The sequence below is a fragment of the Zootoca vivipara genome, chromosome 12 (assembly GCF_965207765.1).
Source record: "Zootoca vivipara chromosome 12, rZooViv2.hap1.1, whole genome shotgun sequence".
Classification (NCBI taxonomy): Eukaryota; Metazoa; Chordata; class Lepidosauria; order Squamata; family Lacertidae; genus Zootoca; species Zootoca vivipara.
Window position 1 is genome coordinate 30,341,976 of NC_142595.1, and position 25,756 is coordinate 30,367,731.

The following is a 25,756-nucleotide window of genomic DNA, read 5'->3' on the forward strand; positions in this document are numbered from 1 at the left end:
TGGCCCGATCTCCATAGGTTGTGCCCATGAGGAGCTGCAGATAACATTTTAGAAAACAATATTTTCTGGACTGTAGCCAGGAATTCAGTAAACATGTCTAACTTGTTGGTCTTGTGGTAACCTGATCAGCTTTGGTGTTGGACATCTGGGTTCAATTCCCATAAAATTTCATGGAAATTTTATATATAATTTTATAGATTTAATCAATAATTTTATAGATTTAATCAATAATTTTATAGATTTAAAGAGGGGACCAAGCTTGCAAGCAAAAGATACCAGCTTCAGTCCTCTGTACCATTGCAAATGATAGTAAAGATCAGGGGCGTAGCAAGGGGACGATGGGGGCGGTCCACCCTGGGTTCCACTCGGGGGGGTGACAGTCGGCACCCCACCAGGCCCGGCTCTAGGTGCAGTCCCAGTGGCGTGGGGCGCAAGGGCGCGGACTGGCGTGGGGCGCTGCACGGCGAAGCTGCGCGGAAGCAGTGCTGTGCGCTGCGAGGGCGGGGGCGGGGGCGCCGGAGCGATCTCCGCGCCTCAGTGCCAGGGCGCCGACCTGCTCGAGACGGCCCTGCACCCCACCCCACGACTCGAAGCCGAGCCCCTTCAGCCTCCCGATAAAAAGCCCACTCGGTGCGCCATGCCACGCCGAGCGGGCTTTTTACCTGGAGGCTCAGCTTGGGAGTTGGGGAGTACCAACTGTCACCCCCCTCCAGCTCCAGGGTGGCACCCGCCCACCGCACCGAGTGAGGCTTTCTACCGGGAGTCTGGAGGCTCCATTTTGAAGTTGTGGGGGGGGGATCCCCCTCTATGTAGTATGCATACGTAGAGGGGAGTCGTGCCCCCCCATTACTTCAAAACGGAACCTCCAGTTCCAGCCTCCCAGTAGAAAGCCTTGTTTGGCACGACGCGGTGCCAGCGGCACGCACCAGCAGGCTTTCTAGCAGGAGGCTGGAGGCTCCGTTTTGAAGTCACGGGGGGCGTGACCCCCCCTCTATATAGTGTGCATGCGCAGCTTTGTTACGTAGTGATGCATGCGTCATTACGTAGTGACGCATGCACGCTACGAGCGACGCTCCCCTCTGGTGCACGGCAATTTGCGGCTTCCTCTGCCACTGGTAAAGATTCCTGGTTGTGAGGCTGGAGAGCCTCTGCCAATCAATGGATACAATCAGTGAATTAGAATTCTTCTGATTCAAATAGATTTTTATATGTATTAAAAATCACTTTTACCTCACTGTTAAGCCAAAATGGATTGCAGAGCATTTTACAAAAATCAGTAGTGAAATGGTTGTAATCTTCAAGCTTATAATCTTAATGGACATGACATGCAAAGCAAGAAAATGTGAGGTATGACGAATAAATCAAACTCAGGCAGTATTGCTTAATAACTTAAGTTGTCATTGGACCATTCATTGAACTAATGAAACAAAGAACTGGCATAACACAAAGGTAGTCAGACCATCTCTGACTATTTGAAACAAATGTATGCTCATCTCTTTTTGACCATTTTATTTCCAAAAATAAAATGACACCATAAAGACACCAGCAGTGAAGAACACTATCCAAGTTTTGAATCCTTAGTTATTTCTCCTTGTTATATGTTCCTTGCAGTTTAGCTGAGGCCTCAGGGCAATTATATAACATTTAGGGGCAAATATACAACCCAATAAACCAGAACTAGAGGACAAGATGGAGAAGATCTCCACAGCCACCATGTATTTTCCCTTTGTGCTCAGGTAAGTTGGCACAAAAGAGACCCACACACTGCAAAACACCAACATGCTGAAAGTGATGAACTTGGCTTCATTGAAAGTGCTGGGCAATTCCCTAGCAAGAAAAGCCACAACAAAGCTGACAAGAGCCAGGAATCCCAGGTACCCAAGAACAGAATAAAACATAGGGACAGACCCTTCATTACATTCAACCACAATTTCTTTAGCCAAAGTGTCCATGTCCAAATGTGGAAACGGAGGAGCAGTAAGGAGCCACACAGTACAAAGAGCTCCTTGAATGACGGTGCAGGAGAAAACAATAGAAGCTGCCAGTCTTCTCCCCACCCAGTTCCTCATCCTGGATCCTGGTTGTGTGGCCATGAATGCCAAAATCACTGTGATGGTTTTTGCCAACACGGAAGAAACAGCCACCGTGAAGATGAGACCGAAAACAGTTTGTCGTAGAAGGCAAGCTATTGTTTGAGGCTGGCCAATGAAGAGCAAGGAGCAGAGGAAGCACAGCAGGAGGGCAATAAGCAGAGTGTAGGTTAGACCCCGATTATTGGCTTTGACAATGGGACTGTTGTGGTGTTTAATGAATATCCCTAATACCAAAGCAGTTATGACAGAAAATGAAAGTGCCATGAAAATTAAATTGATGCTTAAAGCATCATCATATGACAGAAAATGCAAAACCTTGGGAAGGCATCCATCTTGGTCTCCATTTGGATACTGATCTTCTGGACATTTGATACAAATGTCCATTTCTGGAGCAGAAAGGAACAATGATATATCCATCTCTCATACAAATACATATGAATCTGACTTTCCTCTCGGGAACTATGGAAAAGCAACTTGCACAATCCCACAGAAAGAGCTTTGCTAACTTTACAAACATCAAATAAGAAATAAGAAAACAAAGCAAAACACATATCCCTTTGATTTTCCTCCCTCCCCTTTGTGGATCCTTATGTTATAACTATTCCACCTGCATCTCCTTTATAATTCCAGTTTTTACTAATCCTTGATTATTTCTTATTTCTTTTTTTTACATCAATCCTACGAATGAATTTAGTTGTTTACAATAATTTTTCAAATAAGTTATATACTTTCCCCATTCTTCCTGTGAGTTTTGCCATTTCAGCATAGTCTATTAGTTTTATCTGCCACTCTTCCTTGGTTGGAACTGTATCTTCTTTCAATCTCTGGGCTAGCAGTATCCTAGCAGCAGTTGTTGCATATACAAAAAGTTTTTTTCTGATCCGTTGGTATCTCCACACCAACAGATCAGAAAGTAAGGGGTGGGAACATGGCCAGATTTGGGTGAAAGCCTGGCCAGGGTGAAGGCGGTCGTCATCTTATATACCTGCTGGGATTGACAAGGCATCTGACCCTCACCTGAATCTCATAACTCTCCTGACAGGTGATTTGGTCTGCAGCCACAGTGTGGAAATAAAGGATGAGATTGCCCACCAGATACCAGGCACTCTACTATTCAAATTAGGCCCCAGTGTTTTTCTTACAACCCCCTTCTCAATGAAGTAATCAATTTTAATCTAGAGTTTAAATTTTCAAGTTTCTTATTTGTTAATTTGAGCAAGTAAACTACTGCTCTCACTTCATTACAAAGAGTATTTCTACCTGCAACCTTCCTTTCACAGATATTTTGTTGCCATTTGCAACTGTAGCTGCCTCTGATCTTTTAACTCTTTGGGAAAATAATTAGCTCATCACACGTCATGTGAATGGGAGTTGCCAAACCAATTAACCAACTAGAAGGATTTTTAATAGCACCAGTTTTCCTATAACTTGATATTGCTGGATAGTTTTGATGAACTGCCAAACCAATTTTAGTTTGCTTTCTGTTGCCACCCTGGAACTTTTCTTTATTAGTGCCACTTTGCTTCGCACAATTCCTTGCAAATGAAGGAAAACAACTTTTCTGCTTGTATATGTTGATAATATAATTTTGGTTACTGAGAACAAACAAGATTGTACAAAAACAAGATTGGGTGCAGGCCTGGCCAGGACATAGACGTCCTGACTGTGACAAAGGTGACCTGTGTGCTTGCTTGCTTGCTTGCTTGCTTGCTTAACAGCTGTTGGGAACTTCAAGGTCCCTGCTCTTCCTTCTTATGGTCTTTGTACTGGACCTGGAGACTCCAATAGAGAGCATTCCATGTCAAGAAGGAGGGCAAGTGGGCACCCTATCAAATGACAGGGCAGGAGCTACACGGAGCAGGGCCTTTTCAGTGTTGGTGCCCATTGTATGCCTCGCTCTTCCCATACCTGTTCTCTTTTGGCCTGTATTTTTTGGAGCTTTATAATTTAGGAAGACATTGGAAGAACTGGTTGACAAGTCTTATCAATCACTGACGTATGAGAGGATTCTATTTGCTGCTATTCTGGGCTTCTGGTGCACCAGGGTTACACCAGTGTAATAGAGTTGGCTAGGATGCCAGAAGGGATACAATTTTACAAGCTTTCTCCATCATCTACATAGCAGGGGTGTTCAGTAAACAGTGCAAAGGCTGACCTGAAGCATTCCCTGCTGGTTACCTGCTTTCAGCATAGCTGCCAAGTTTTCCCTTTTCTCGCGAGGAAGCCTATTCAGCATAAGGGAAAATCCCTTTAAAAAGGGATAACTTGGCAGCTATGGCTTTCAGCAATAGGGGTCACTGTTTTGTAGTACCCAATTGTTAGCTGTCAAATTCTAGAGCTCCCTATTGGTGGCTGTTAGGTAATTCACAAAATACAAAGTCCTTTCATAAAACACAGTGTTCATTCATAAAGCACTAACATAAATTTCCATTGCTACATATTGGGTGTATATTTCAGCGGTTGAACGTACAGGTTTAGGGCCATGCTGTAGTGTAGTACTTATGCAATGTGAGTAAAAGGTGGCTGAGCTCATTGTCTCAGGGTTTGGGGAGGAGGTGACAAAACTGACTTCCAATAAGTGCCCCCCTTTATTTCCATAAGAAGTCCTTGAGTTTGTACTCTGAATAGTGACACCCGGGACCTAGAAGGTGCAGGGATTGTCAGTCCAACCCTTGCACAGTCTCATCAGGGCTGACCTTAAGGCACTTGCAGCAATTGGGCCAATTTGGGCCCCGTGGGCCACTCCTAAGCCCCACCCCCCCCCGCACCAGGGCAATCTAGATGGATTTTATTTATATCTATAAGATTTTGCAGACTTTGGCTGTGAACTGGGGCCCTACAAAAAAAATCAAGTTGCGTCCCCACTGCTTCAAATTGAGCCCCACTGGCTAGCCCTGAGTCTCATAGCTGCTGTGCCTGAGTTGCCCTGCCCTTGCATGAAGTCTTGGTTGATGGCTGTTAATATATATAGGGTTTGCAATTTTGGGAGAGGGGAGACTGCAGCACTGGGGAGCGGACAGGCTGGCGAGGCCCCCTAGATTTAGAGGCCTGAGTTGCCCTGCCCTCACATGAAGTCTTGGGTTTGCAATTTTGGGAGCGGGGAGGTTGCCTGCTGGGGAGCGGGCAGGCTGGCGTGGCCGCCTAGATTTAGAGGCCCTAGGTTTCAGCCTACTTAGCCTATACATATATCCAGCATTGGGTGGGAATATAAGTGGTCAGGTGATCCCTGAGGTATCCTGGACCCAAGTTGTTCAGAGCTTTGTAAACAAATACAAGAACCTTAGCCCTGATTTGATAACAGATAGGCAGCCAGAGGTTGCTTTGTTTTTAACAATGGTATCACATGTTTTCAACCAGAATGTTCTTCCATCAGCAATCTTGCCTCAGCATACTGCACCAACTGGAGCTTCTAAACCAGACCCAAGGACAGTCCCACATAGAACGCAATACAGTAATCTAGCCTCAAAGATACCAATGCATGGACTACAGTGGTCAGGCAATCCCTATACAGGAACCACCATGGTTGGCGAACCAGACGAAGCTGGTAAAATGAACTAAATTCTGTAGGTAAATCCATAGAGATTAGGAGCAAGGATAGCTCTAGTCCCCATCCCTCTGTGAATTCAGCATATGTGAATACAGCTTTGGTGTCCAATTGAATAGTTTATGACAAAATGTCCTTTTATGCATATAATATTCCCATCTTTAAACACAATGGTTAATATTACCATATAGGAAACTTTCTACTTTACAAATTTAACTGAGTCAATCTGATGGTAGATACCTACCTGTTTGTTTAGAAATCTTTCCTTTGGGACATGGGTCACAATCATAGCAACAGAATGGCTCCCCCTCCTTCTTTTTCCTAACAGAACCTGGACGGCAGTTGTCATTACACACGGAGCGGGGATGCGTCTGTCCACAAATGCAAGGCAGGAAATGTTTACTCCATGCTTTGTAAATGCTATTCCCACAAAAACTAATGGCATCAGAAAAAGGAGCATTCTGTATATAAAATATTTCCATACTTTCTATGTGTCAGTTTGCATTTTTTGGTGCAAAAAGTATTGATCTAATGTGTAAAGATGTTTTCTATTCTAATTAATTCAAGAGGGTTCTGGAAGCTTCTCTGTGTGATAATGTGCAAGCTGGAAGTTTCTAGCTAACAAGCAAGTTTCTATTCTGCCTAGAAACAGGCAGAAGGTTCCTGATATTTGGGTTATTCCTTCAGAGAAACTGAACAGCTGGTTTAAACTGGTTCTGTTATCTCTTTCACTCAAGGTCATCCTGACTATAATAATAGGCCAGGAGGAGCCTGGGTTCCACTTTCTCTCTCTCTTTCCTTCTGGTGCAGTGTTCTGTACATAGTACGTTTAAGTGCTAAGGTTTTAGATTTATTGTGAGTTATTGTTAAGTTCAAGCTAATTTTGTTTTTTTTTACTATAACTGGATTTCTTATGGACTGTGCCAATCCTGAAAATATCGGATTTGTGACCGTTATGCTCATTTGCCTTCAGTAGCAGTAAAGTTCTGCTGGAGGAAGCTAATTGTCTCTGGCCTATTTCTGAGGAATCCTGCAACATGTTTAAGATTTTACTCTGCTAACTATACGTTGGGGTCTGCTCTGGATCAATATGAACGGAATCAATGACACTAGGGCATAGGAACAGAAGAAGAAACCTTGTTGGATCAAATCCTGTTCTCACACGGGCACATTTTTTGGAGGGGGTGTGACCAGGCACTCCCATGACAGACTCCGTCATTGAAGCCTGGCTCTGGCCCGCAAGGGAGCTGCCTACTCCTAGTCGCAGCTCTGCTCCCATTCTCAAGCCCAGCTGGGCCAGGTGCAGTGGGCTCCCAGAGCCAAAATCCATTCAAGAGGTGACCTGTTGCTGAATGAGTCAGCCTGAGCTTGGCAGAGGAAAAACTCTCTCTCTCTCTTTCTCTCTCTCTCTCTCTCTCTCTCTCTCTCTCTATATATATATATATATATATATATATGAATGAATCACATGACCCTTTTGATTGACTAATCAGGCATCAGATTGCCATCTCATTTCTAAACAAACAGGTAAGTGTCTATCACATTCTCATATTAAAACGTGTATTCTTACAATTTCCTTCTCGTCTCCAGTAACTCAGTTAACGTCCACTGTATCATAACTCCACTAATCCTAGAAGATCTTGCTATAGTATTGTGTCCATATGAGTAGCTTTCTGTCTGTGAGGGTGAACTCTGAGGCAAGAGCTTTCTTTGTTCTAGGGTGTGGAGATTTAATATATGGAATACCTGTTTAAAAGAGATTTGTCAACTGCCTTGAAGACATAGGTGTATCAACTAAAGAAATAATCTAGCATTCATACTGGAACCATCATTACTGATGCTTTTGTACGTGGGTGCAACATGCACAATACCAACCAAAATCTACCTGGTTAAACATGCTGTGCCATGTGATGACATCTTCATTGATCACGAACTCTCTGTCAGTTAAGGTCCATGAATCCATCCTTCCTATTTTCACCCTCGAGAAAGATTTATTTGGGAAAGTAACCCAATTTATAATATCAAGTCCACTTTCCAATTCACCTTTCTCATTCAAAGACACCAGGTCCCCAGCAGTGTTGTTAAATGAGATTCTCCTCAAGAAACGGTGAAGCTATAATCAAAGAGATGAAAGCTCTTTTTTTTCTTTACAAAACATCACTGTCCTAATGACACCCAGGTCTACTTTTCCTTTCCACCTAAATGCAATGAAGCTGATTTTGAAAAGTGCTCAGAAACTTTAACTAGCTCAAAGAGCTGCAGCCAGATTGCTGACCGGGACTGGATATAGGGGGCATATTATTATAAGTTTCGTGGGGGAACTGCCCTAAGCCCTAGAAAATAACAAATGATAGGATAATGATACGAAGATATGAATATGAATATGGGATATGAAGGGAATACAAGCTGTAGAGGAATTCCTGGGCAAGCCTATGCAAAATGGCCTGGCCAATATTGGTGTGTGCTAAGACTTCTGCTAAACACTATTGAGTAAGCTGAAAACACCTCATCCCTAAGGAGTTGGTGCCTATGACTAGAGATGCGAAGGCCCGGAAAAAACCCGGAAAAATTCGGGGGGGGGGACCGTCGCCCCCCCCCCCCCGTTTATTCCCTGAAGCCTTTTTTTTGTTTTTTTGCGAAAAATTGAAAAAATAAAAAATAGATTATGGAATGTTTTATTTTAACATGATGAATAAAATATTTTTAAGATAAGGGGTTCAAATATTTTATAAATATGTATGGTATCAGATTATTCTAATTTCTGTGAGGACAAGCAAGTCCTGGGTTACAAACTGAACTCTCCAATGCAAGAACAAGATACATTTGTTCCTTTAGGAGGTGCTGTTGTCACCAGAAAAGAAAAAGGTTTCAGTTTTGTTTTTGCATACCTGTGGTATGCATTGGTTCTGTTCCACTTCACTAGGCCTCAAAGCACTGGAAGAAAATATAGAGCAACAAAAAGGGTCTTAAAGTATATGTGTTGTTGTGTCAATCAGAGAAGTGTTATGAAAGAAAAAAAGAAATGAAAATATTTTAAACATTAAATGCTGTAAATATGGTCTTTTAAGAGTGAAATAAACTAATTTAAGCATATAGTAGTAGCTAAAGTGGTTAACAGACCACACACATCAGTGTGAGGCAATACATAAGGTCTCATGGGCAAAACATGGGAGGTGGAGTAAGCATGTTGCATAGCAAGCAGTGATGAATGACAAGTTAAATTTCAGTTCCTGTTTGGATACACTATATTTTAAATATGCTAGTTGTGATAATTTTATGCCCATTAAAATTATCCATAGTTATATTTTATATTTCTAAAGTAACAGAATGACTTTCAATCTGGAAAAGACAAAAGAAGTGCTAATGTAGCATTTTTTTTTAAATTTTTCCGTTCCCCCTGAAAAAAACCGGGGGGGGGGGGGGGTTCCCAAGCTTCAAATTTTCTGGAAATTTTACATCTTTACCTATGACCCCTAGTCTCCAGAATTAAGAAAAGTTTGGCTAGGTAAAAATTGGTGTAGATACAGTATTGAACTCCTTGACAAGAAGGAAAATGGATAGGTTTCTAAGGAAGAGGAAACTAGCTGTGGAATTTGCACTAGAGGTGTAAAATGTTCTCTACAATGGTCACTTGTCACATAGTTGAACATACTGTTAGTAGAAACATTATGTTCATGTTTGTAGAGACGTTTGGATTCTGAAGTTGTACCTCATATGGATGTGGACTTCGAACAGCTGTCACTGCTGTGTGCACTTGATTCCAGGAGTCCATGGCATCTAAAGCATGAGCTATGGCATAGACAGCATTGTATACACTGTAGCTTTGCGGAGTCATGCTCATTTCAAAAAATGGCCCAGGAAGGCTCTCCAGTTTCTCCTTCCCAGTGCAGGTGCCACCAGTGCTCTCTCCAACCACAGATGGATCTGTAACTAAACAGCTGAAAGCCTGCTCCCAAAAGTCCCTGATAAAATTGTCACCATGCTGTGAGTAAGGATTTACTGTCAGAAGGAAACTGTGGAATTCCTGCACCACGTTGGTGTGAATTGCAAAAGATAGAGCTCCCTGGAAGACTTCTCTGTCAAATCTTTTGTGAAACTCTATGGCTGGGAAATCCCATTGGGCGGTCATAATCCACACTTTGCCTAGAGTCACATTTGTCTCATCATCTGTCTCTACTTGGTACATCAAGAATATAAAAAACAATGAGAACTGCGTCTCTGCATATAGAATAATAGTTTTTACTGTCTTGTTGTTGTTAACAAGTTGGAGTGTATTTACTGTACCTTCATGCGCAGTAATTATTTCAGAGAAGTCTGTCAGCAATGGCATTCTGTCAATGAATGCAGTACAGATGCCACTCTCTGAAAGCATTGGCATCAAGGTCTGCAGAAAATTCTCTCCTCTATCATCCTCCAGCATGACAATCCCAACCCATGTCCACTGGAAATGCAAAAGGAGGTGGACAATTCCTTGGTACTGATTCTCCTCATTTGGAACAATTCGGTATAGGAAAGGGAAGTGGGTTTCAGCGCTTGATGGACCAAACAAGTAATAAGAGATCTAAGCATAACCAAATGCATTACTGAAATTAAGTGTACTTTGAGAGATAATATAATACAGAAATACTTTTTTAAGAAGTTTATTTTAGAACTGGTTTATCACCATTACTTGATGCTATTCCAAAACATGATATGATGGGTACTCACACTTTACTCCGTATGTTACATCATAGGGACTGAGCAAGCATAGGCATGGTTGCTCCGATTCCCCACTCTCTCTACTTGCAGTTTCTAGCTCATCAGAATGCACAACAGATGCATCTCACCTTTTCTCTAAAGCACTTTTTCTTTATGCAATTTCTGTAAAAATCCACATGCCTTACATGTATATGCTACCTGAGGAATCTTGTAGATGCTTAAGATGGTGGCCATGTAAAAAGTGGTTTTAGAGTCAAGTCCCCCAATGGCTGCTATCAGATTCTTCTGTGTGCCACACTTGTAGTTGGGAACTGTCCTTTTCTGGCTAAAAAGAAGGTTCAGAGTGGTTTGAAATGTCAACTTTTCATTGAAGTAGCTGTCATAGATATGAAATCCCAATGTAACATTTGGCAAAATCCTGGGATCCTCATTGATCTCCTTCATTGCAAACACCAGGGCCAGGACATGCTGGTAGTTTTTTGTCACTACACTGCAATCAGAAAAGAAGCTATGTTACATCAATATTCTAGACCTCATAATCTACTTGTTCAGTCCACTTGCTTTTGTCCTGACATCCAGTACATCATGCCCACTCGGCTTCAAAAACATGAAGACACTGAGTCAAAAATAGCAAGGAGATTTTAATTTAATCTGATTGAAACAACAGAATCTGTGTTTTTATCCTATTCTTTATAGATGCCTTTATTTTGCCTAGGGATGTGAGCGAACTTATGGTAAGTGGACAATATTGAAATTCTCTCTACTCACATGGGAAGCAAAACAAAAATCTGGGTGATATTCAATAATAGTCATACTCAGAGTAGACCCATTGAAATAATTAGATATCACCAAATGTCATCATTTTCATTATCTACCTATAATATTATTTTACCCTGCGCCATAGACATTTAATAAGTAACATGCAAAGAAGTTCCTTACACAGGATCCTCAATAAACATTAAATTGGGGTGTTTCACGAAGGTTATGATGTCAAAGAAGGAGAAGAACTGAGAAGAGATACCACCAATGGTGAGATCACCTTGCTGATAATACTCATGTGGGATCTGGAGGGGATCACTCATGCTGCAAGGGATGGAGTGTGCTTTGCACTCAGTAGAGGAAAGATGAACCAACCACAACCACAGTAGCACCTGAAACAAAAACAGCATTGCAACTGTACAGATGAATTCTTTCAGGTTGAATCAAAATCCACTGTTCCAATCTAATTCATCACTATACGACGTCAGCCCATTTAGAGCAACCCAGTCCTGGTATTTTCTGACTCTGCTGGTCAATGGTGATACTTATGACCTTTAAAATGCAGCTGTTCTGCTTCTCCACAGTCTTTTACCCCAAGCCTTTCATGTCACAAGAACATTTTATATCCTTTTTATTTTGTACAGTATTTTGATTACTTATTGTAATGGTGGTCACTGAAAACCCATGTTGTCTTTGGCAAGAAAGAGGACCATCACAATTTAAGATTATTACAGAGTTCACAATTACCTCCTGAGAGTCTTCTAACCTCAGGCAGAACACCTGAAGAAAACATGTTTATTAGGTGGCATCTCTCACAGGATCCTTAGTATCAGGAGCAACACCTGGGCTTAGTGTAACACTGAACAAGAATATACATCCAGAAGAGCTGGGCCTTGGAATGAGGCCATAGGGCAGCTGTGGAGAACCTGTGGCCCTCTTGATGTTATTGGACTCCCACAAACCTCAGCCATCATGGCCAATATTTGGGGTGATGAGTTCTACAATTCAGCAACATTGTGAGGGCCTCGTTTTCCACCCCCACTCCCCGTCCAACTGCTCCATGTATGGATGTAGAACTGTGTACAATGTTCTATGATAGGTTGTTAGTTGTATTTGTTCAGAATTTTCTTTTGGTAATGTGAACCTTCTCAGAGAGTTTATATGAGAATTTAATATATCAAATATATCAAATCTTATACTCTGTGGAATACATTAGCATTCCCTGTTAGCATATGGAGGCTTCTGTGCAGATGCAGAATAGCTAGGGCATACACTGAAGCATCCTTCCACCATTGTTAGACATCATCACAACTACATCATTGTGGCTGTATGTGTGGTTGTGAAAGAATCCCCATGGTGGAAGCTGTCAATAAAGAAAACCCAAATCAGATCAGGATGCCCACAAAGTTTCATGTTGCTCTGTCATTCTAATGTTTCTGAACAATTGACTATGGTTTGTTATTTTCCTGTAGGTTTCGCTAGTCTATGGGTGTATGCTAGCCAGGGAGAGGAAGTAATGCTATTGTTATAATCGTAACAAAAAATATCAATAAGTGGTGCCACTACCCTCCAGTCCTTGGAATCACCCCTTGACCATAACCCACCATAAAGTCCCTTCCGGCATAGCAGGAGGGGAGGTTGCGGGCACCCATGAGCCCTTCACGTGCTGGGGCGATGGCTGCCATCTCTCCAGCCATAAGCACTCCTCGGCGCATCCAATCCAAACATCCCAGTGTGTCTGGCTCACTACCTTAAATGGGCACGCGGCCGGGGCTCAGCCTGTTTGTTCCTGCCCCAGCCACTTCGGTTTTCCCGCCCACCCTCACTTTAGGCAGGTCTCTCCTTTTGGCATTGCTATGGACTTCAGTTGGTCGCTGTTGAGGGGCCTGGTAGGAATTTTTCCACCTGGCAAATTGGCTCTGGCCTTGTGGTTTTCGCCTACCTCGTAGCAACCCATCACAACTTTGGTTTTGGCAGTTAGGCATTGGATTATCTTTGAAAGGTCACAGGTGGGGGGGGGAGGTTGCTGCCATCACCTCCCCCAAAATGCTGAGGGGTACTTCCTTAAGGAGTCCAGGGGCGTGGCCATGTCCGAAGCCGTGGTAGGTGAGGGCCTAAGGCACGCCCCCTATCGGTGGCCCTAGGGTGAGTTCCTAATTGATCTGCATCACAGGGCTCACCCAATGGTGGTTAACCCTTTACAGACTGCCAGCACAATGGGCTGGAGTCGGATATAGTCGGTTAGATCCAATGCCTAAGTCAATACCTCTCTACATCCGTAATCAATAAAGTTGTGGCCTTTTTATGCCCATTAACCTTATTCATTCTGTCCTGTGTCTTTATTTACTCGGGGAGGGTTCTGAGTATCGCCATGCAATTCCTGTTTCACTTTCTTGATATAAAGCATGCACAGTCTTATTCAAAAAGTTAGGCTTAACTGGAATATATGTGCAGCACTCCTGCTTTAGAAGAGTGCAACCCCCTCCCTGAACAGCTGTAATCATATCTAATGCAAGCCTATTCTACAAAACTGCTGCTCTCGTGGCAGAGGTTTCTTTATTCAGGGCAGCTACTGAAATCTCCTTTCCCCATGCCCCCTTATCTGGCACAGCTCAGAACTTTCTTTTCCTGCCGCCTTTCTCTATGTCAATCTGATCTGTGTCAGACAGGCTAACTCTACTTCTCTCCCCAGCAGTCACAAGTTTGATAACAAAGGACTCTTCCACTGGGGTCTTGCAAAAACTCCAATCCTCATCACAGCTATCCCCATCCCTAAGCATCATGGCAAGCTGCTATTAACCAATCAAGCAATGAATGACTCCCTTGCCTTCCTCAGGTTCCATATAGTCTCTGCTCTAAAGCTAAATGCATTGCCACACTACTCATATTCTCCACCTCCTCGAGCCATCATCAACCCCATCCCACAAACACAGCATCCAAGCCAATAGAGATACACGAGGCTGCTGGCAAAACTTTTTAACCATCTCCATCTATTCACTCACTGTGTAATATGGAATGCTGTTCACCAGCACTGGCTGTGCTGATGGAGCACCCTCAATGGGCTGTGCCTTCAGGATTAACCCTAAGGGCTATTATGTAGTGTTTGGGCATGATGGAAGTTCCTGTGCTCTAAATCACCACCATCTGAGTCCCAGAAAGCTTCTCAGTCTCCCAGCATGGAATGGCTTCATCAGAGCATGAGAGTTTTATCTCTAGTTCCCTCTGTTTTTCCAGAGTGAATGTGATAACCAAAATTTGTGAGTTGGCTATATCATTGATCACCACATAATCATCTCTTTCGGTAGAGTGTCAACAAGAGATGTCTAGTTTGCCATCTTCCTCCCCATAAATCCATGACAGTGCTCAGGTATCAAAAGAGACCCCCACATTGCAAAAAGCATCCTGGCAAAGAAAGCAAAGGCAGAGCTGACAGCCAGGTATCCTGTATGTGTTAGTACAGAATAAAACATAGGGACAGATACTTCATTACCGTGTTTCTCATATTTTAAGACATCCCTACAAAATAAGGCATGGCAGGATTTTCAAGACCTAGCGAAATATAAGGCGTACCCCGAAAATAAGACATACTGGTATGGCAGGGCACGCCATGCCAAGTCCCAACCCAGCAGGACCCGGCAAAGGTCTGAGAGGGCGGCTCCGGGAAGCGAGGAAGGAGCAGGCAGCGGCCGACAGCAAGAACCTTCCGAGAGGGAAAACGGGACAACATGCCCAGGCGAGAGACAGGAGGAGGAAGAGGGCAGTGGCGGCGGCGGCAGCTGCAAGCAGGGACCCAGACAAGGAGGCAGCCGGAAGCGCGAGAGGGAGCGCAGCTGGAGCCGGAGGGCGAGGAGGAGCCTCTGGCGTGGGGAAGCCGGAGGGCGGGCAGACAGGCAGGCCGGGCGGCTGTGGCGGGGCAGAGGATCCGCCGGTGGGAGCTGGGAAGGAGGAGGAAGCGATGCGTGTTCCGGCTCCTCGTGTACTGCAGCGCAGCAGCTCCGCCCGGCCTGGCTCCTCCTTCCCTGGCGCGTGCTGTGCTCGCGCTGTGCTGCTCTCCCGCCGTCTCTTCCAGCTCAGCCAGAGCCGAGACAAGGACACGGGGAAGGAGGAGGAAGAGGAGGCGGGGCCTCGGCACCCATGGCAGCCTCCTCCGGATGGGAGCAGCACTACATGGCGGGGAGCCCACCCTTTGCCGGCTCGAGCTCCAAGCCGGCGGCGGGCTGCTGCCTTTGCTGGTTCCCGCTCAGTCGGGGCTCGGCAAAGCGCGCACTTTTCCAAGCCCCAACGGAGCGGGAGCTGGCAAAGGCAGCAGCGTGTGCTTTGCCAAGCTCCAAGCCGGCGGCGGGACACAACAAGAGCTGCAGCGCGCACAGCTTGGAGCCCCAACCCGGCAGGACCCAGCAGCGTGCCCTGCTGAAGCGCCAACAAAGTGCGCAGCAGCCAGTTCCGGGCGCCGAGCCGCAGCAGGAAGAGGAGGTAATTTTTTAAAAAAATAAGACACCCCCGAAAATAAGCCACAGGCTTATTTTCTTGAGTAAAAATGAATATAAGACGTGTCTTATAATATGAGAAACACGGTACATCCATCCACAATTTTGTCAGCCAAATGTAAAAGCATGTAAAAGCATGGGCTATGGCACAGCTTATTCTTCCCAGTGCAAGTTGTATTACTTGCTTCTGAGAGCCATCTCTGTCATATAATCTGTTTTTACTTCATGCAGCAACAATATGAAATCCAATGAAGACAGTGTTTCTGAATATACAATAGCTACAGCGACCCATGCTCTGGTAAATGGACTATTATAATGCCCTGTACAGGAAGCTGCCCTTGAAGATGGTCCAGAAACAGCAACTAATTCAGAAAGCAGTGGTCAGAGTACTGATTATCATGGCTGATCGAGAACATAAAAAGGAGAGTCAAGGAATACACTGCTTGTCAGCCCACTTATGAACCTTTTCCAAGGTACTGAAGCTTATATACGGCCCTACAAGACTTGAGAGCAACAATCTGAAGGAGCACTTCATCCTAACTTGCTTGTGAGTTATGATCTGCAGCGGAGGCCTTGCTGGTGATGCCACCTCCTAGAAAAGTCTGGGTCACCCTTCTCTGTGGTTACAGCCTGCCTCTGAAGTGACCTCCCTTCTGAGGTGCATCAAGTACCAACATTATTAAGTTTTCATCAACAACTGACAATGCACCTCTTTATTCAGGTCTTTGGGAATGGGTTGGTGTTCAGAACTAACGAGAAAAAAATTATCACCTGCTTTTTATTATTTTGATTTTTTTATGGGAACTTTTATGTCAATTATTGAAAGGTTATGGTTACAGGTAGGTAGCCGTGTTGGTCTGGGTCGAAGTAAAATAAAAAAATTCCTTCAGTAGCACCTTAAAGACCAACTAAGTTTTTATTTTGGTATGAGCTTTCGTGTGCATGCACACTTCTTCAGATATTGAAAGGTTATGTTAATTTTGTTATTTCATTATTTTTATGCCATGCATTTCAACCCTGGAACCTTATGGTAAAGGATGAACTACAACATGGTTAATCACTGTCATGTTGATGTAGTAAAGCAGCCCAGTGTAGAATGCATTCAACCACTGTAATCCTATGCAAGGTTGCAGAGGGATAACATTAATACTATTCTCATTTATATCCCAAGCATGTCCAGTCCACTTAACAGGCTAGAATAGGAAACTCCAACTCCCTTCAGTCCTAGCAGGCATGGTCAGTAATCAGGGATGATGGAAGCTGGAGTCCAATAACACCTGGACAGGCACAAGTTCCCTATTCCTATGGCTTCATTCCAAGACTTTGGTTTTCTGTATGTATTTTCTTGCTCAGTGTCATAGTATGTCCAGGTGTTGATCTCAAGCCCTGAGATAATACCTAACCAACTTGTTTTCTTCTGCTGTTCTGCTGTCTATGAGGAGAGCATTTTCTGAGCTGATTTATAATTACCTTATAATTATGTAAAATTACAGTAATCCTTTCTGGCCAATGACAACATGGATTTTCACTGACTACACACATAAAAAGAAATCAATATGAAAATACATATAAAACTTTTCAGAGCTTGGGGGTGTGGATTGTGGACAAGAAGAGCTATTTCACAGGCTACATAATATCACTAGCGACTTGCACCATCAAGAGAGTGTAGAAACAAACCTGTTCTGGACCAGCTGATATTAGATAATAATGAATTAGCCTGGAAGAGTGGGTTTGCTTTGGTAGCAAAGAATTCACCCTTATGTGCAATGCTGTCATTGTTGCTGTGGCTACTGATGTTAACACTGGTGTTTCTTCCCCAAATTGAGAGCAAGGCACATCCACCTACTTGCAGTGTGAACGATCCCCTACAGATCCCGCATGAGTATTATGAGCAAGGTGACCTCATCATTGGGAGTATTTTTTCTCAGTTCTTCTCTTTCTTTAATACTATAACCTTTGATGAACACCCCAATGCAATGTTTGTTGGAGAATCTCTGTAAGTATCTTTTTCCATGAGATGTCCATAAGCAGGTCATAATGAATTTTTAAAAAATTATAATTCCTAATGGTAGATAATGGGTTGTATCCAAAGCTAGTCCTTCTTGACACAGACCCACTGAAAGCAATGAATCTAAGTCATATTCCTTAATTTCAGTGGGACTAGCCCTGGATAGAGCTCTGTGTATGCCATTATTATTTGAGGTTAATAGAAAATGTATTTGCACACCCTTGATCTACCCTACATTTTGCCTTTCCCTCTTCTGCTAGATCTACAGTCCCCTGGTCTGTCACTTGAATACCTCCCCATGCAAGATTGTATGTGTGATTATTTCCATATGATTTTGAAGCATTTAATGGTGTGGTAATGTACAGTAAGTGCCATTTCAGACATTACTGCCTTGAAGTGGCAATGCAAGCAGACTGGAGCCACACATTTAGCCCCTCAGGGGGCTGCAAATTATCTTGCTCCTACATGTGATGACAATGAACTTCCGCAGCAGGAAGCCTTTTGTATACATTGAGGCTCCATGAGTGATTCAGATCCCTAGAAGATCTGGGTTCTCAATCACATGGGATTTGCACAGATACAAAGGGCTACCCACAACAGAAATTCACTCACATCATTTTCTTCAGTGGAACATTTGGGCCAAGACAAAACAGATGGCCCTACAGGTTTCTTCTGTGCCATGTTTCCTGTTCAAGTCATTAATGCCTGCAGACTTCTATGTAAGAACAATGTACAGGTGAAATTCGGAAAATTAGAATATTGTTGAAAGGTGCATTTATTTCAGTAATGCAACTTTTTATTTTTATTTTTTATTTAAATTTTTACAAATGCTTTCTTTTGGAAATTCCACAGTAATAAAACAAATAGTTACAATAATACAAAAATAAACATCGCTATTACATTTTATTAATTACATTCCATTTATAATTGACCTGCCTAACAACAAATAATTACAATTACAACAAATAAAGTCTTGACATATCTTGCTTTGCATGTCAAGCATCTATCTCATATTTTGGTTTCACCTTTTAAATTGTGTTACTGAAATAAATGCACTTTTCGATGGTATTCTAATTTTTCGAGTTTCACCTGTAGACTTGACAAGTAGTACATGAGGTCTAAAAAATTTATGGGTTACAACCTGTACTCTCATTTCAGTGTGGTGACAAAATACTACCAGTATGTCCGGGCCTTCGTGTATGCAGTTAAGGAGATCAATAAGGACCCCAGGATTTTACCAAATGCTACATTGGGATTCCACATCTATGACAGCTACTTCAACGAAAAGTTGACATATCAAACCACTCTGAACCTTCTTTTTAGCCAGAAAAGGACAGTCCCCAACTACAAGTGTGACACACAGAAGAATCTGATAGCAGCCATTGGAGGACTCGATGCTGAAACCTCCTTTTACATGGCTACCATCTTAGGCATCTATAAGATCCCGCAGGTAGGGTGTTTCTATGAGACATGTGGATTTCAAACACCTGACATGCATCCCTTCCTTGTATTCTTAGAACTGGAACAAACATATTTAAGTATGTGAAGGAGAAAGGTAGAGAAGCTATGAATTCAATGGCAACACAGCCCTTGCTTCTTTGTGGAGAAAACCTGCTTTTAAAAAATAATATTAACAAAGCGCTTTATATCATACAATATAAAGCGGATTGTGGTAGGGCTGCTAAGAAATTTAGCTCAGGGTTTGGTCAGTGTAAGACCACAGGTCATGCTGAGTAATGGGGGCGTGCGTATGCAAATCCCAAGGATTTAATTGGTTGAGGGGGCCCCCTTTTAAAGCCTTGTCCTCCATTTTAGAGTCACATTTTGCCTTGGCATTTGAATCCCCTCCCACCCGCCCCTTTTTTCTTACAGGTTAGCACGACATTGCTATTGCCTTCGGGGCCGCCTGTATTCAGGGGTCAGTAGGAATTTTTCCAATTGGCTGATTGGCTTTGCCTCTTGGTTTTCGCCTACTGCGCTAGCAAGTTGTCACAACTTGTTAGGTTGGCGGTTAGGCTTTTGGTTGGTTAATCGGTTGGTAGAGGGGTGTGGCACACAGATGCCTACCCCCACCTCTGTTTGCTCCATATAGAAGTATTCCGTTAAAGGAATCTCGGGGCTTATGCTCTTGTCCTTACCATCCCGCCATTGGCGGGGATGGTGGGCCCAATTATAAGAGTAAGAGCCTTGGGGAACATTCTTGGGTAAAGAGAGGAGGGAATGCCTGGGCTCAGCCACCTCCTCTCTCCCAGGTATGTTTACTTGACTTCCCTTCAGGAAGTCGGAGCAGGAACTGTCCAAGCGGACAGTGGTGAGTCCTGTCCTATGGTGACAGCTGATGTGAGTCCTGCCCCAACTGGGCAGATGAGGTGAGTCCTGTCCAAAGGGGACAGCTGATTGAGTCCTGTCCTAAATGGACAGATGGGGATAGTCCTTCTTAAGGAAGGATGAGTGAATAACCAAAAGCCTAAGCCACACTCAGATTAAAATTGGTGTATTTAATAAAGTTGTGGCCCTAAATTATTTGCCAAAAACCAAACCATAATTCTGTTGTCAGTTGTGAGTTATTTAAGGTAATTTCTGGTAAGCCTCGACACACAATAGCTCTTACCATCATGAATTTTCCTTTATTGGCATAAAAAAGTGCATTATATACATGGATCAGAGCACAACACAGTCAACAAAACATAACAGAGATGCTTTAGGATAAAACTGTCCAGACATCATGAGGTACGAAGATGGATCTAAAGACCGATGGTGACATAATTTCATAGAGCCACTCAAAAATCTTGCCGCATTCTCCACAACATCATTACTAGAATTGTTTAGCAGATTAGACACCCTGGAAGAGTGAGCGCAATAAATCCCTTCCTTCAATAAGGGGGGCAAATACTTATCATCTATTTTTGCATAAAATGGGCAATAAAATAAAACGTGTGTGATGGATTCAACCTGTTTTGTGCCACAAGGGCAATATCTTTCAGAGTACAGTATGGGATTTTCAAGAATGTACCATGCAAAACTGCAAATGGTAAGATGTTAAATCTTGTGAGGGAAAGAGCTCTGCGTAGGTGGGGATCGTAAAGTTGGTGTAAATATGGAGTGTCCTGGACAAATGAGGGTTGAATTCCCAACCCCAATGGGGAACAGGGTTTTTTGGCTGCACTGCAAAGGGTTTGGAATTCAATCTCTAGGATTCTGCAGTTGATTGTCTGGAATATTTTTTATCCTCTATTTTTTGGCATAAAAGATTCTAGTCTTTACCACTACATACATAATCATTTCTTGAAATTTTAAAGGCTAATCTCTTGCATAAATACTTTTGACTGCATATCTTATACTGTAAATCTCTGTTCAACGTTTGACAAACTTTTTGCTCTTGCATAGGTCTCTTATTATTTATTTGGTCCTTCTCGGAGTTCTAAGACCCAGTTCCCTTTCATGTACCGGATGGTCCCCAATGAAGAGTATCAATACATTGGAATTGTCCAATTACTTCTTCATTTTGAGTGGACGTGGGTTGGGATCATAACAGAGGATAATGATAAAGGAGAAAATTTTGTGGAAAGCTTGATGCCAAGATTTTCACAAAGCGGCATCTGTGCAGCATTCACTGACAAGATGCCTGCTCTGTCGGATTTCTCTGAAATATTTGAAGGGTACATGAAGGCAGAGAGTATGCTTCATCTTTTCAAGAACAACACAGTCAAAGCACTTGTTGTATTCGCAGAAACTCATTCTACAATGATTTTGAAATATTTTCTAGTACAAGCAGGAGATATGGCAGACACTCAAGGAAGAATGTGGATTCTGACAGCCCAATGGGACTTCCCAGCAGTGCAGTTTCAAAGGAATTGGGATATACAAGTCTTCCAGGGAGCCTTGTCTTTTGGAGTCCACTCCACTGAAGTACAGGAATTCAAAACTTTCCTTCTGACCTTAAATCCCTACTCAGCCAATGGAGACAAGTTCATCCAAGAATTCTGGGCACAAGCTTTTGACTGTGTATTTTTAGATTCTCCTGTGGCTGGAGAGAATGATGGGACCTGCACTGGGATGGAAAAGCTGGAGAGTCTCTCTGGACCATTTTTTGAAATGAACATGACTCCCCAAAGCTACAGTATATACAATGCTGTTTATGTCATAGCACATGCTTTAAACACCATGTACTCATTGAAGTCCAAGCCTAGAGTGGTCGCAACACTTCCAAACCTTCAACCATGGCAGGTACAACCTCTTTAACCAAAACATCTTGACAGATTTGAATAGAAAATCCACATCATACCCTCTTGTTTAAATATTGTGATAACTGACTATCCACTATCCAGTAATGAACAATTCTACTTCTACCTTCTCAGCTTTTTACACTGCTAACCATAGGAGTCCATGTTTTCCCCATCTTGTTAAGGATTAGGGATATTCATACCATGTATGATAGAACTCTTTCTTCATTTTCACATGAGCAATCTTTTCCTGCTTCTGGAAATAAAATGCACTCTCACCTTTCTTTTATCACATTCCAACTTCCTTTTCAATAGCTTCTCCTGCTCTCCTCACTTGGATCTGGTGCAGGTATAATGTTTGATCCCCCAAAACCATTATTTGCAAGTTAGGAAGCAGCATTTGGAACCTTTGGCACCCATTTCTCCTCCCCGCATCCTTCTGCATACCACGTAACATTCACTTTCATTCTATATCTCAGTCATACATGTTTCACACTAAGCAGGAGTCCTTCCTGCTCAACCACACAAGCAATTACCCCAGAGCCAGTACTAACAACAAAACTGATCACCATAGCTGCCAAGTTATCCCTTTTTTAAAGGGATTTTCCCTTATGATGAATAGGCTTCCTCGTGAGAAAAGGGAAAACTTGGCAGCTATGCTGATCACCAACCATAACATAAGACACAAACAAGGTAGAGAGAGCACAAGAATTTAAATTCCCATCACTCATCCTGCAATGTAGAGGAGAGGAGAATCACGTTTACTAGCAGCCACTAGCAGACTAGAGTAAGATTTGTAAAATGATATACTGCTCTACCTCCTAAGGTAAAGGTAAAGGGACCCCTGACCATTAGGTCCAGTCGTGACCGACTCTGGGGTTGCGCGCTCATCTCACATTATTGGCCGAGGGAGCTGGCGTATAGCTTCCAGGTCATGTGGCCAGCATGACAAAGCCGCTTCTGGCAAACCAGAGCAGCACATGGAAACGCCGATTACCTTCCCGCTGTAGCGGTTCCTATTTATCTACTTGCATTTTTGACGTGCTTTCGAACTGCTAGGTTGGCAGGAGCTGGGACCAAGCAACGGGAGCTCACCCCGTCACAGGGATTCGAACCGCCGACCTTCTGATCAGCAAGCCCTAGGCTCAGTGGTTTAACCACAGCGCCAGCTGGGTCCCGCTCTACCTCCTATAATTTTGTAAAAATGTGTTTTTGTCTCTGCAACTGTAGATTCATCCCTTCCTGAAGAGAATCTCATTTAACAACAGTGTTGGGGACCAATTCTCTTTGGATGGGAAAGGTGAATTAGAAAGTGGATTTGATATTATAAATTGGGTTACTTTCCCTAACAAATCCTTTTCAAGGGTGAAAGTGGGAAGGATGGATCCATGGGCTTTTTCAGGCAGAGAGTTCATGATTAGTGAGGAGATCATCACTTGGCACAGCAAGTTTAAGCAGGTATGCTCTGATTAATGGTTATCAGTGGATAACCCGTTAACCATTCATGTACATCTGAGAAGTTTCTATTATTATTATTATTATTATTTGAATATTATATTTTGATGGCCTATAAAAGACATGAGTGGGATTAATATCAGGGCTATGAAGGCCTCCTCTCTGAGCCATGTAAATCAGAGAAGTCATTTCCCAGACATTATGAACCTGTCCTGCATGCAAAGTGCTCTTTCCCATATCTGTGATGTCATTAGTTAAATCTGAATCATCCCTTGGGAACAACATGTATTCAACTTTTACTCCCTTGTGTTTATGAATAGATGTCACCCTCTTCAGTGTGCAATGACAAATGCAGCCCAGGTTCTATTAGGAAAAAGAAAGATGGGGAACCATTCTGTTGCTATGATTGCGATCCATGTCCAGAAGAGATGATTTCTGTGGCCTTGGGTAGGTGACATGGCACATGATCATGTTAAAACATTAACACATAAAGTAGGCATGGTTCAGACTGCATCATCACTTCCAAAGCAATCTAAATTATTTCAGAGATTCTTTGTAAAAAAAACAAACCAAGAGGTGTTAACATTTATTTATTGTGCTTTCAGGATAGCAAACAGCACCTATATGCCCTTGCATTAGGTCACATTATGTGTCCTCTAATCGGAAATATTATTAATTCTGGAAGGTGTGGGCTCCCACGCAGAAGTAATTGAAAGAGAATTATTTCTGAGTAGACATGCAAAGAATTGCAATCTAAATTGCAAGATAAACTAATGCAGGATAAACCAATGCAGGATAAACCAAACATTGAACCTGTGTCCTTCTGCGTGACAAGAATAAAGTTCTACCAGTGAGCATACCTAGTGTGAAGCTAATCATCAAACCATAATCTAGTCCAGGGTTTCTCAAACTTGGGTTTCCAGCAATTTTTGGACTACTAGTTGTTTAGTCGTTTAGTCGTGTCCGACTCTTCGTGACCCCATGGACCATAGCACGCCAGGCACTCCTGTCTTCCACTGCCTCCTGCAGTGGACTAAAATACCCATCAACCGGAGCTAGCTGGAGCAGTGGTTGGGAAACCCTGGTCTGGACATAACAAGCTTTTCAACTTTAAACATCTCCATTGATGTATAACTCCTCAAACAAGAAACTGATTGTGTCTGTAAACTGTAGCTATTGAAGCAACAGGGGTGAATATTGAGCCATTGCACCTGATAGCTCCCTCAGGCTTCCGTTTCTCCTAATGCCTTACATGCTACAGGCAGCAATCCGAAAACCACTTACTGAGAAATACATGCCATTGAACTCAATGGAACAGTTCTGAGCAGAATTAAATAGGATGGAAGTATAGATAGATGGTGATAAATGATAGATAGATAGATAGATAGATAGATAGATAGATAGATAGATAGATAGATAGATAGATAGATAGATATGATAGATATGATAGAGATGATAGACTGTAGATAGTCCCTCACTTGTTTGGGAAAGGGAGGTATCATCATTTCCTTTTTCAGACATGGACAAGTGCATCAGATGCCCAGCAGATCAGTATCCAAATAAACACCAAGATGGATGCCTTCCCAAGATTTTGAACTTTCTGGCTTATGAGGAAGCATTGAGCATCACTTTGGCTTTCTTGGCTCTTTCGTTTTCTGTGATCACAGCTTTGGTACTCAGGATATTCATGAAATACAAAAACACCCCCATTGTGAAAGCCAACAATCGAAGTCTCACCTACACTCTGCTGGTCGCTCTCCTGCTCTGCTTCCTCTGTTCATTGCTGTTCATTGGGAGGCCTCAGAGAGCAACCTGCCTGCTACGACAAACAACCTTTGGCATCATCTTCTCCGTGGCTGTTTCTTCTGTCTTGGCAAAAACAACCACTGTGGTTTTGGCATTCATGGCTACAAGGCCAGGATCCAGAGTAAGGAACTGGGTGGGGAAAAAACTGGCAACTGCAATTGTTCTCTCCTGTTCTCTCATGCAAGGAGCTATTTGTACTGCATGGCTCTGTACTGCTCCTCCTTTCCCAGATTTGGACATGGATTCTTTGTCTAAAGAAATTGTGATTGAATGTAACGAAGGGTCTGCCTCTATGTTTTACGGTGTTCTGGGATACATGGGATTCCTGGCTCTTGTCAGCTTCGTTGTGGCTTTCTTTGCTAGGACATTGCCCAGCACTTTTAATGAGGCCAAGTTCATCACTTTCAGCATGTTGGTGTTTTGCAGTGTCTGGGTCTCTTTTGTTCCAACTTACCTGAGCACAAAGGGAAAATACATGGTGGTGGTTGAGATCTTCTCCATCTTGGCCTCAAGTGTTGGATTGTTGGGATGTATCTTCTTTCCCAAATGTTATATAATTGCTCTAAGGCCTGAGTTGAACAGCAAGGAGCACTTAAGAAGGAGAAATAACTAAGTCATTTGATGGCCACACGTTCCTTTATAGGCATGGAAAGACTCTGCTTAGCTCAAATTTTGTGGAATCA

General features: G+C 42.9%; 2 protein-coding genes across 2 annotated transcripts; one reads left to right on the forward strand and one right to left on the reverse strand.

The window, feature by feature from the left end:
* Window positions 1-1,577: 1,577 nt before the first annotated feature.
* LOC118094701 (vomeronasal type-2 receptor 26-like) lies at window positions 1,578-11,417 on the reverse strand. The gene is made up of 6 exons (XM_088654655.1): window positions 11,275-11,417; window positions 10,534-10,825; window positions 9,347-10,198; window positions 7,523-7,750; window positions 5,882-6,008; window positions 1,578-2,479 (listed from the first exon to the last, which is right to left on the reverse strand). Exons 1-6 carry the CDS (start codon window positions 11,415-11,417, stop codon window positions 1,578-1,580), a joined length of 2,544 nt encoding a protein of 847 aa, XP_088510781.1.
* A 5,957-nt stretch (window positions 11,418-17,374) lies between these two features.
* LOC118094700 (vomeronasal type-2 receptor 26-like) lies at window positions 17,375-25,686 on the forward strand. Its single transcript, XM_060281192.2, has 6 exons — window positions 17,375-17,577; window positions 18,748-19,039; window positions 20,977-21,816; window positions 23,043-23,270; window positions 23,588-23,714; window positions 24,785-25,686. The coding sequence occupies exons 1-6, from the start codon at window positions 17,375-17,377 to the stop codon at window positions 25,684-25,686; spliced, it is 2,592 nt and encodes an 863-aa protein (XP_060137175.2).
* Window positions 25,687-25,756: the final 70 nt, after the last annotated feature.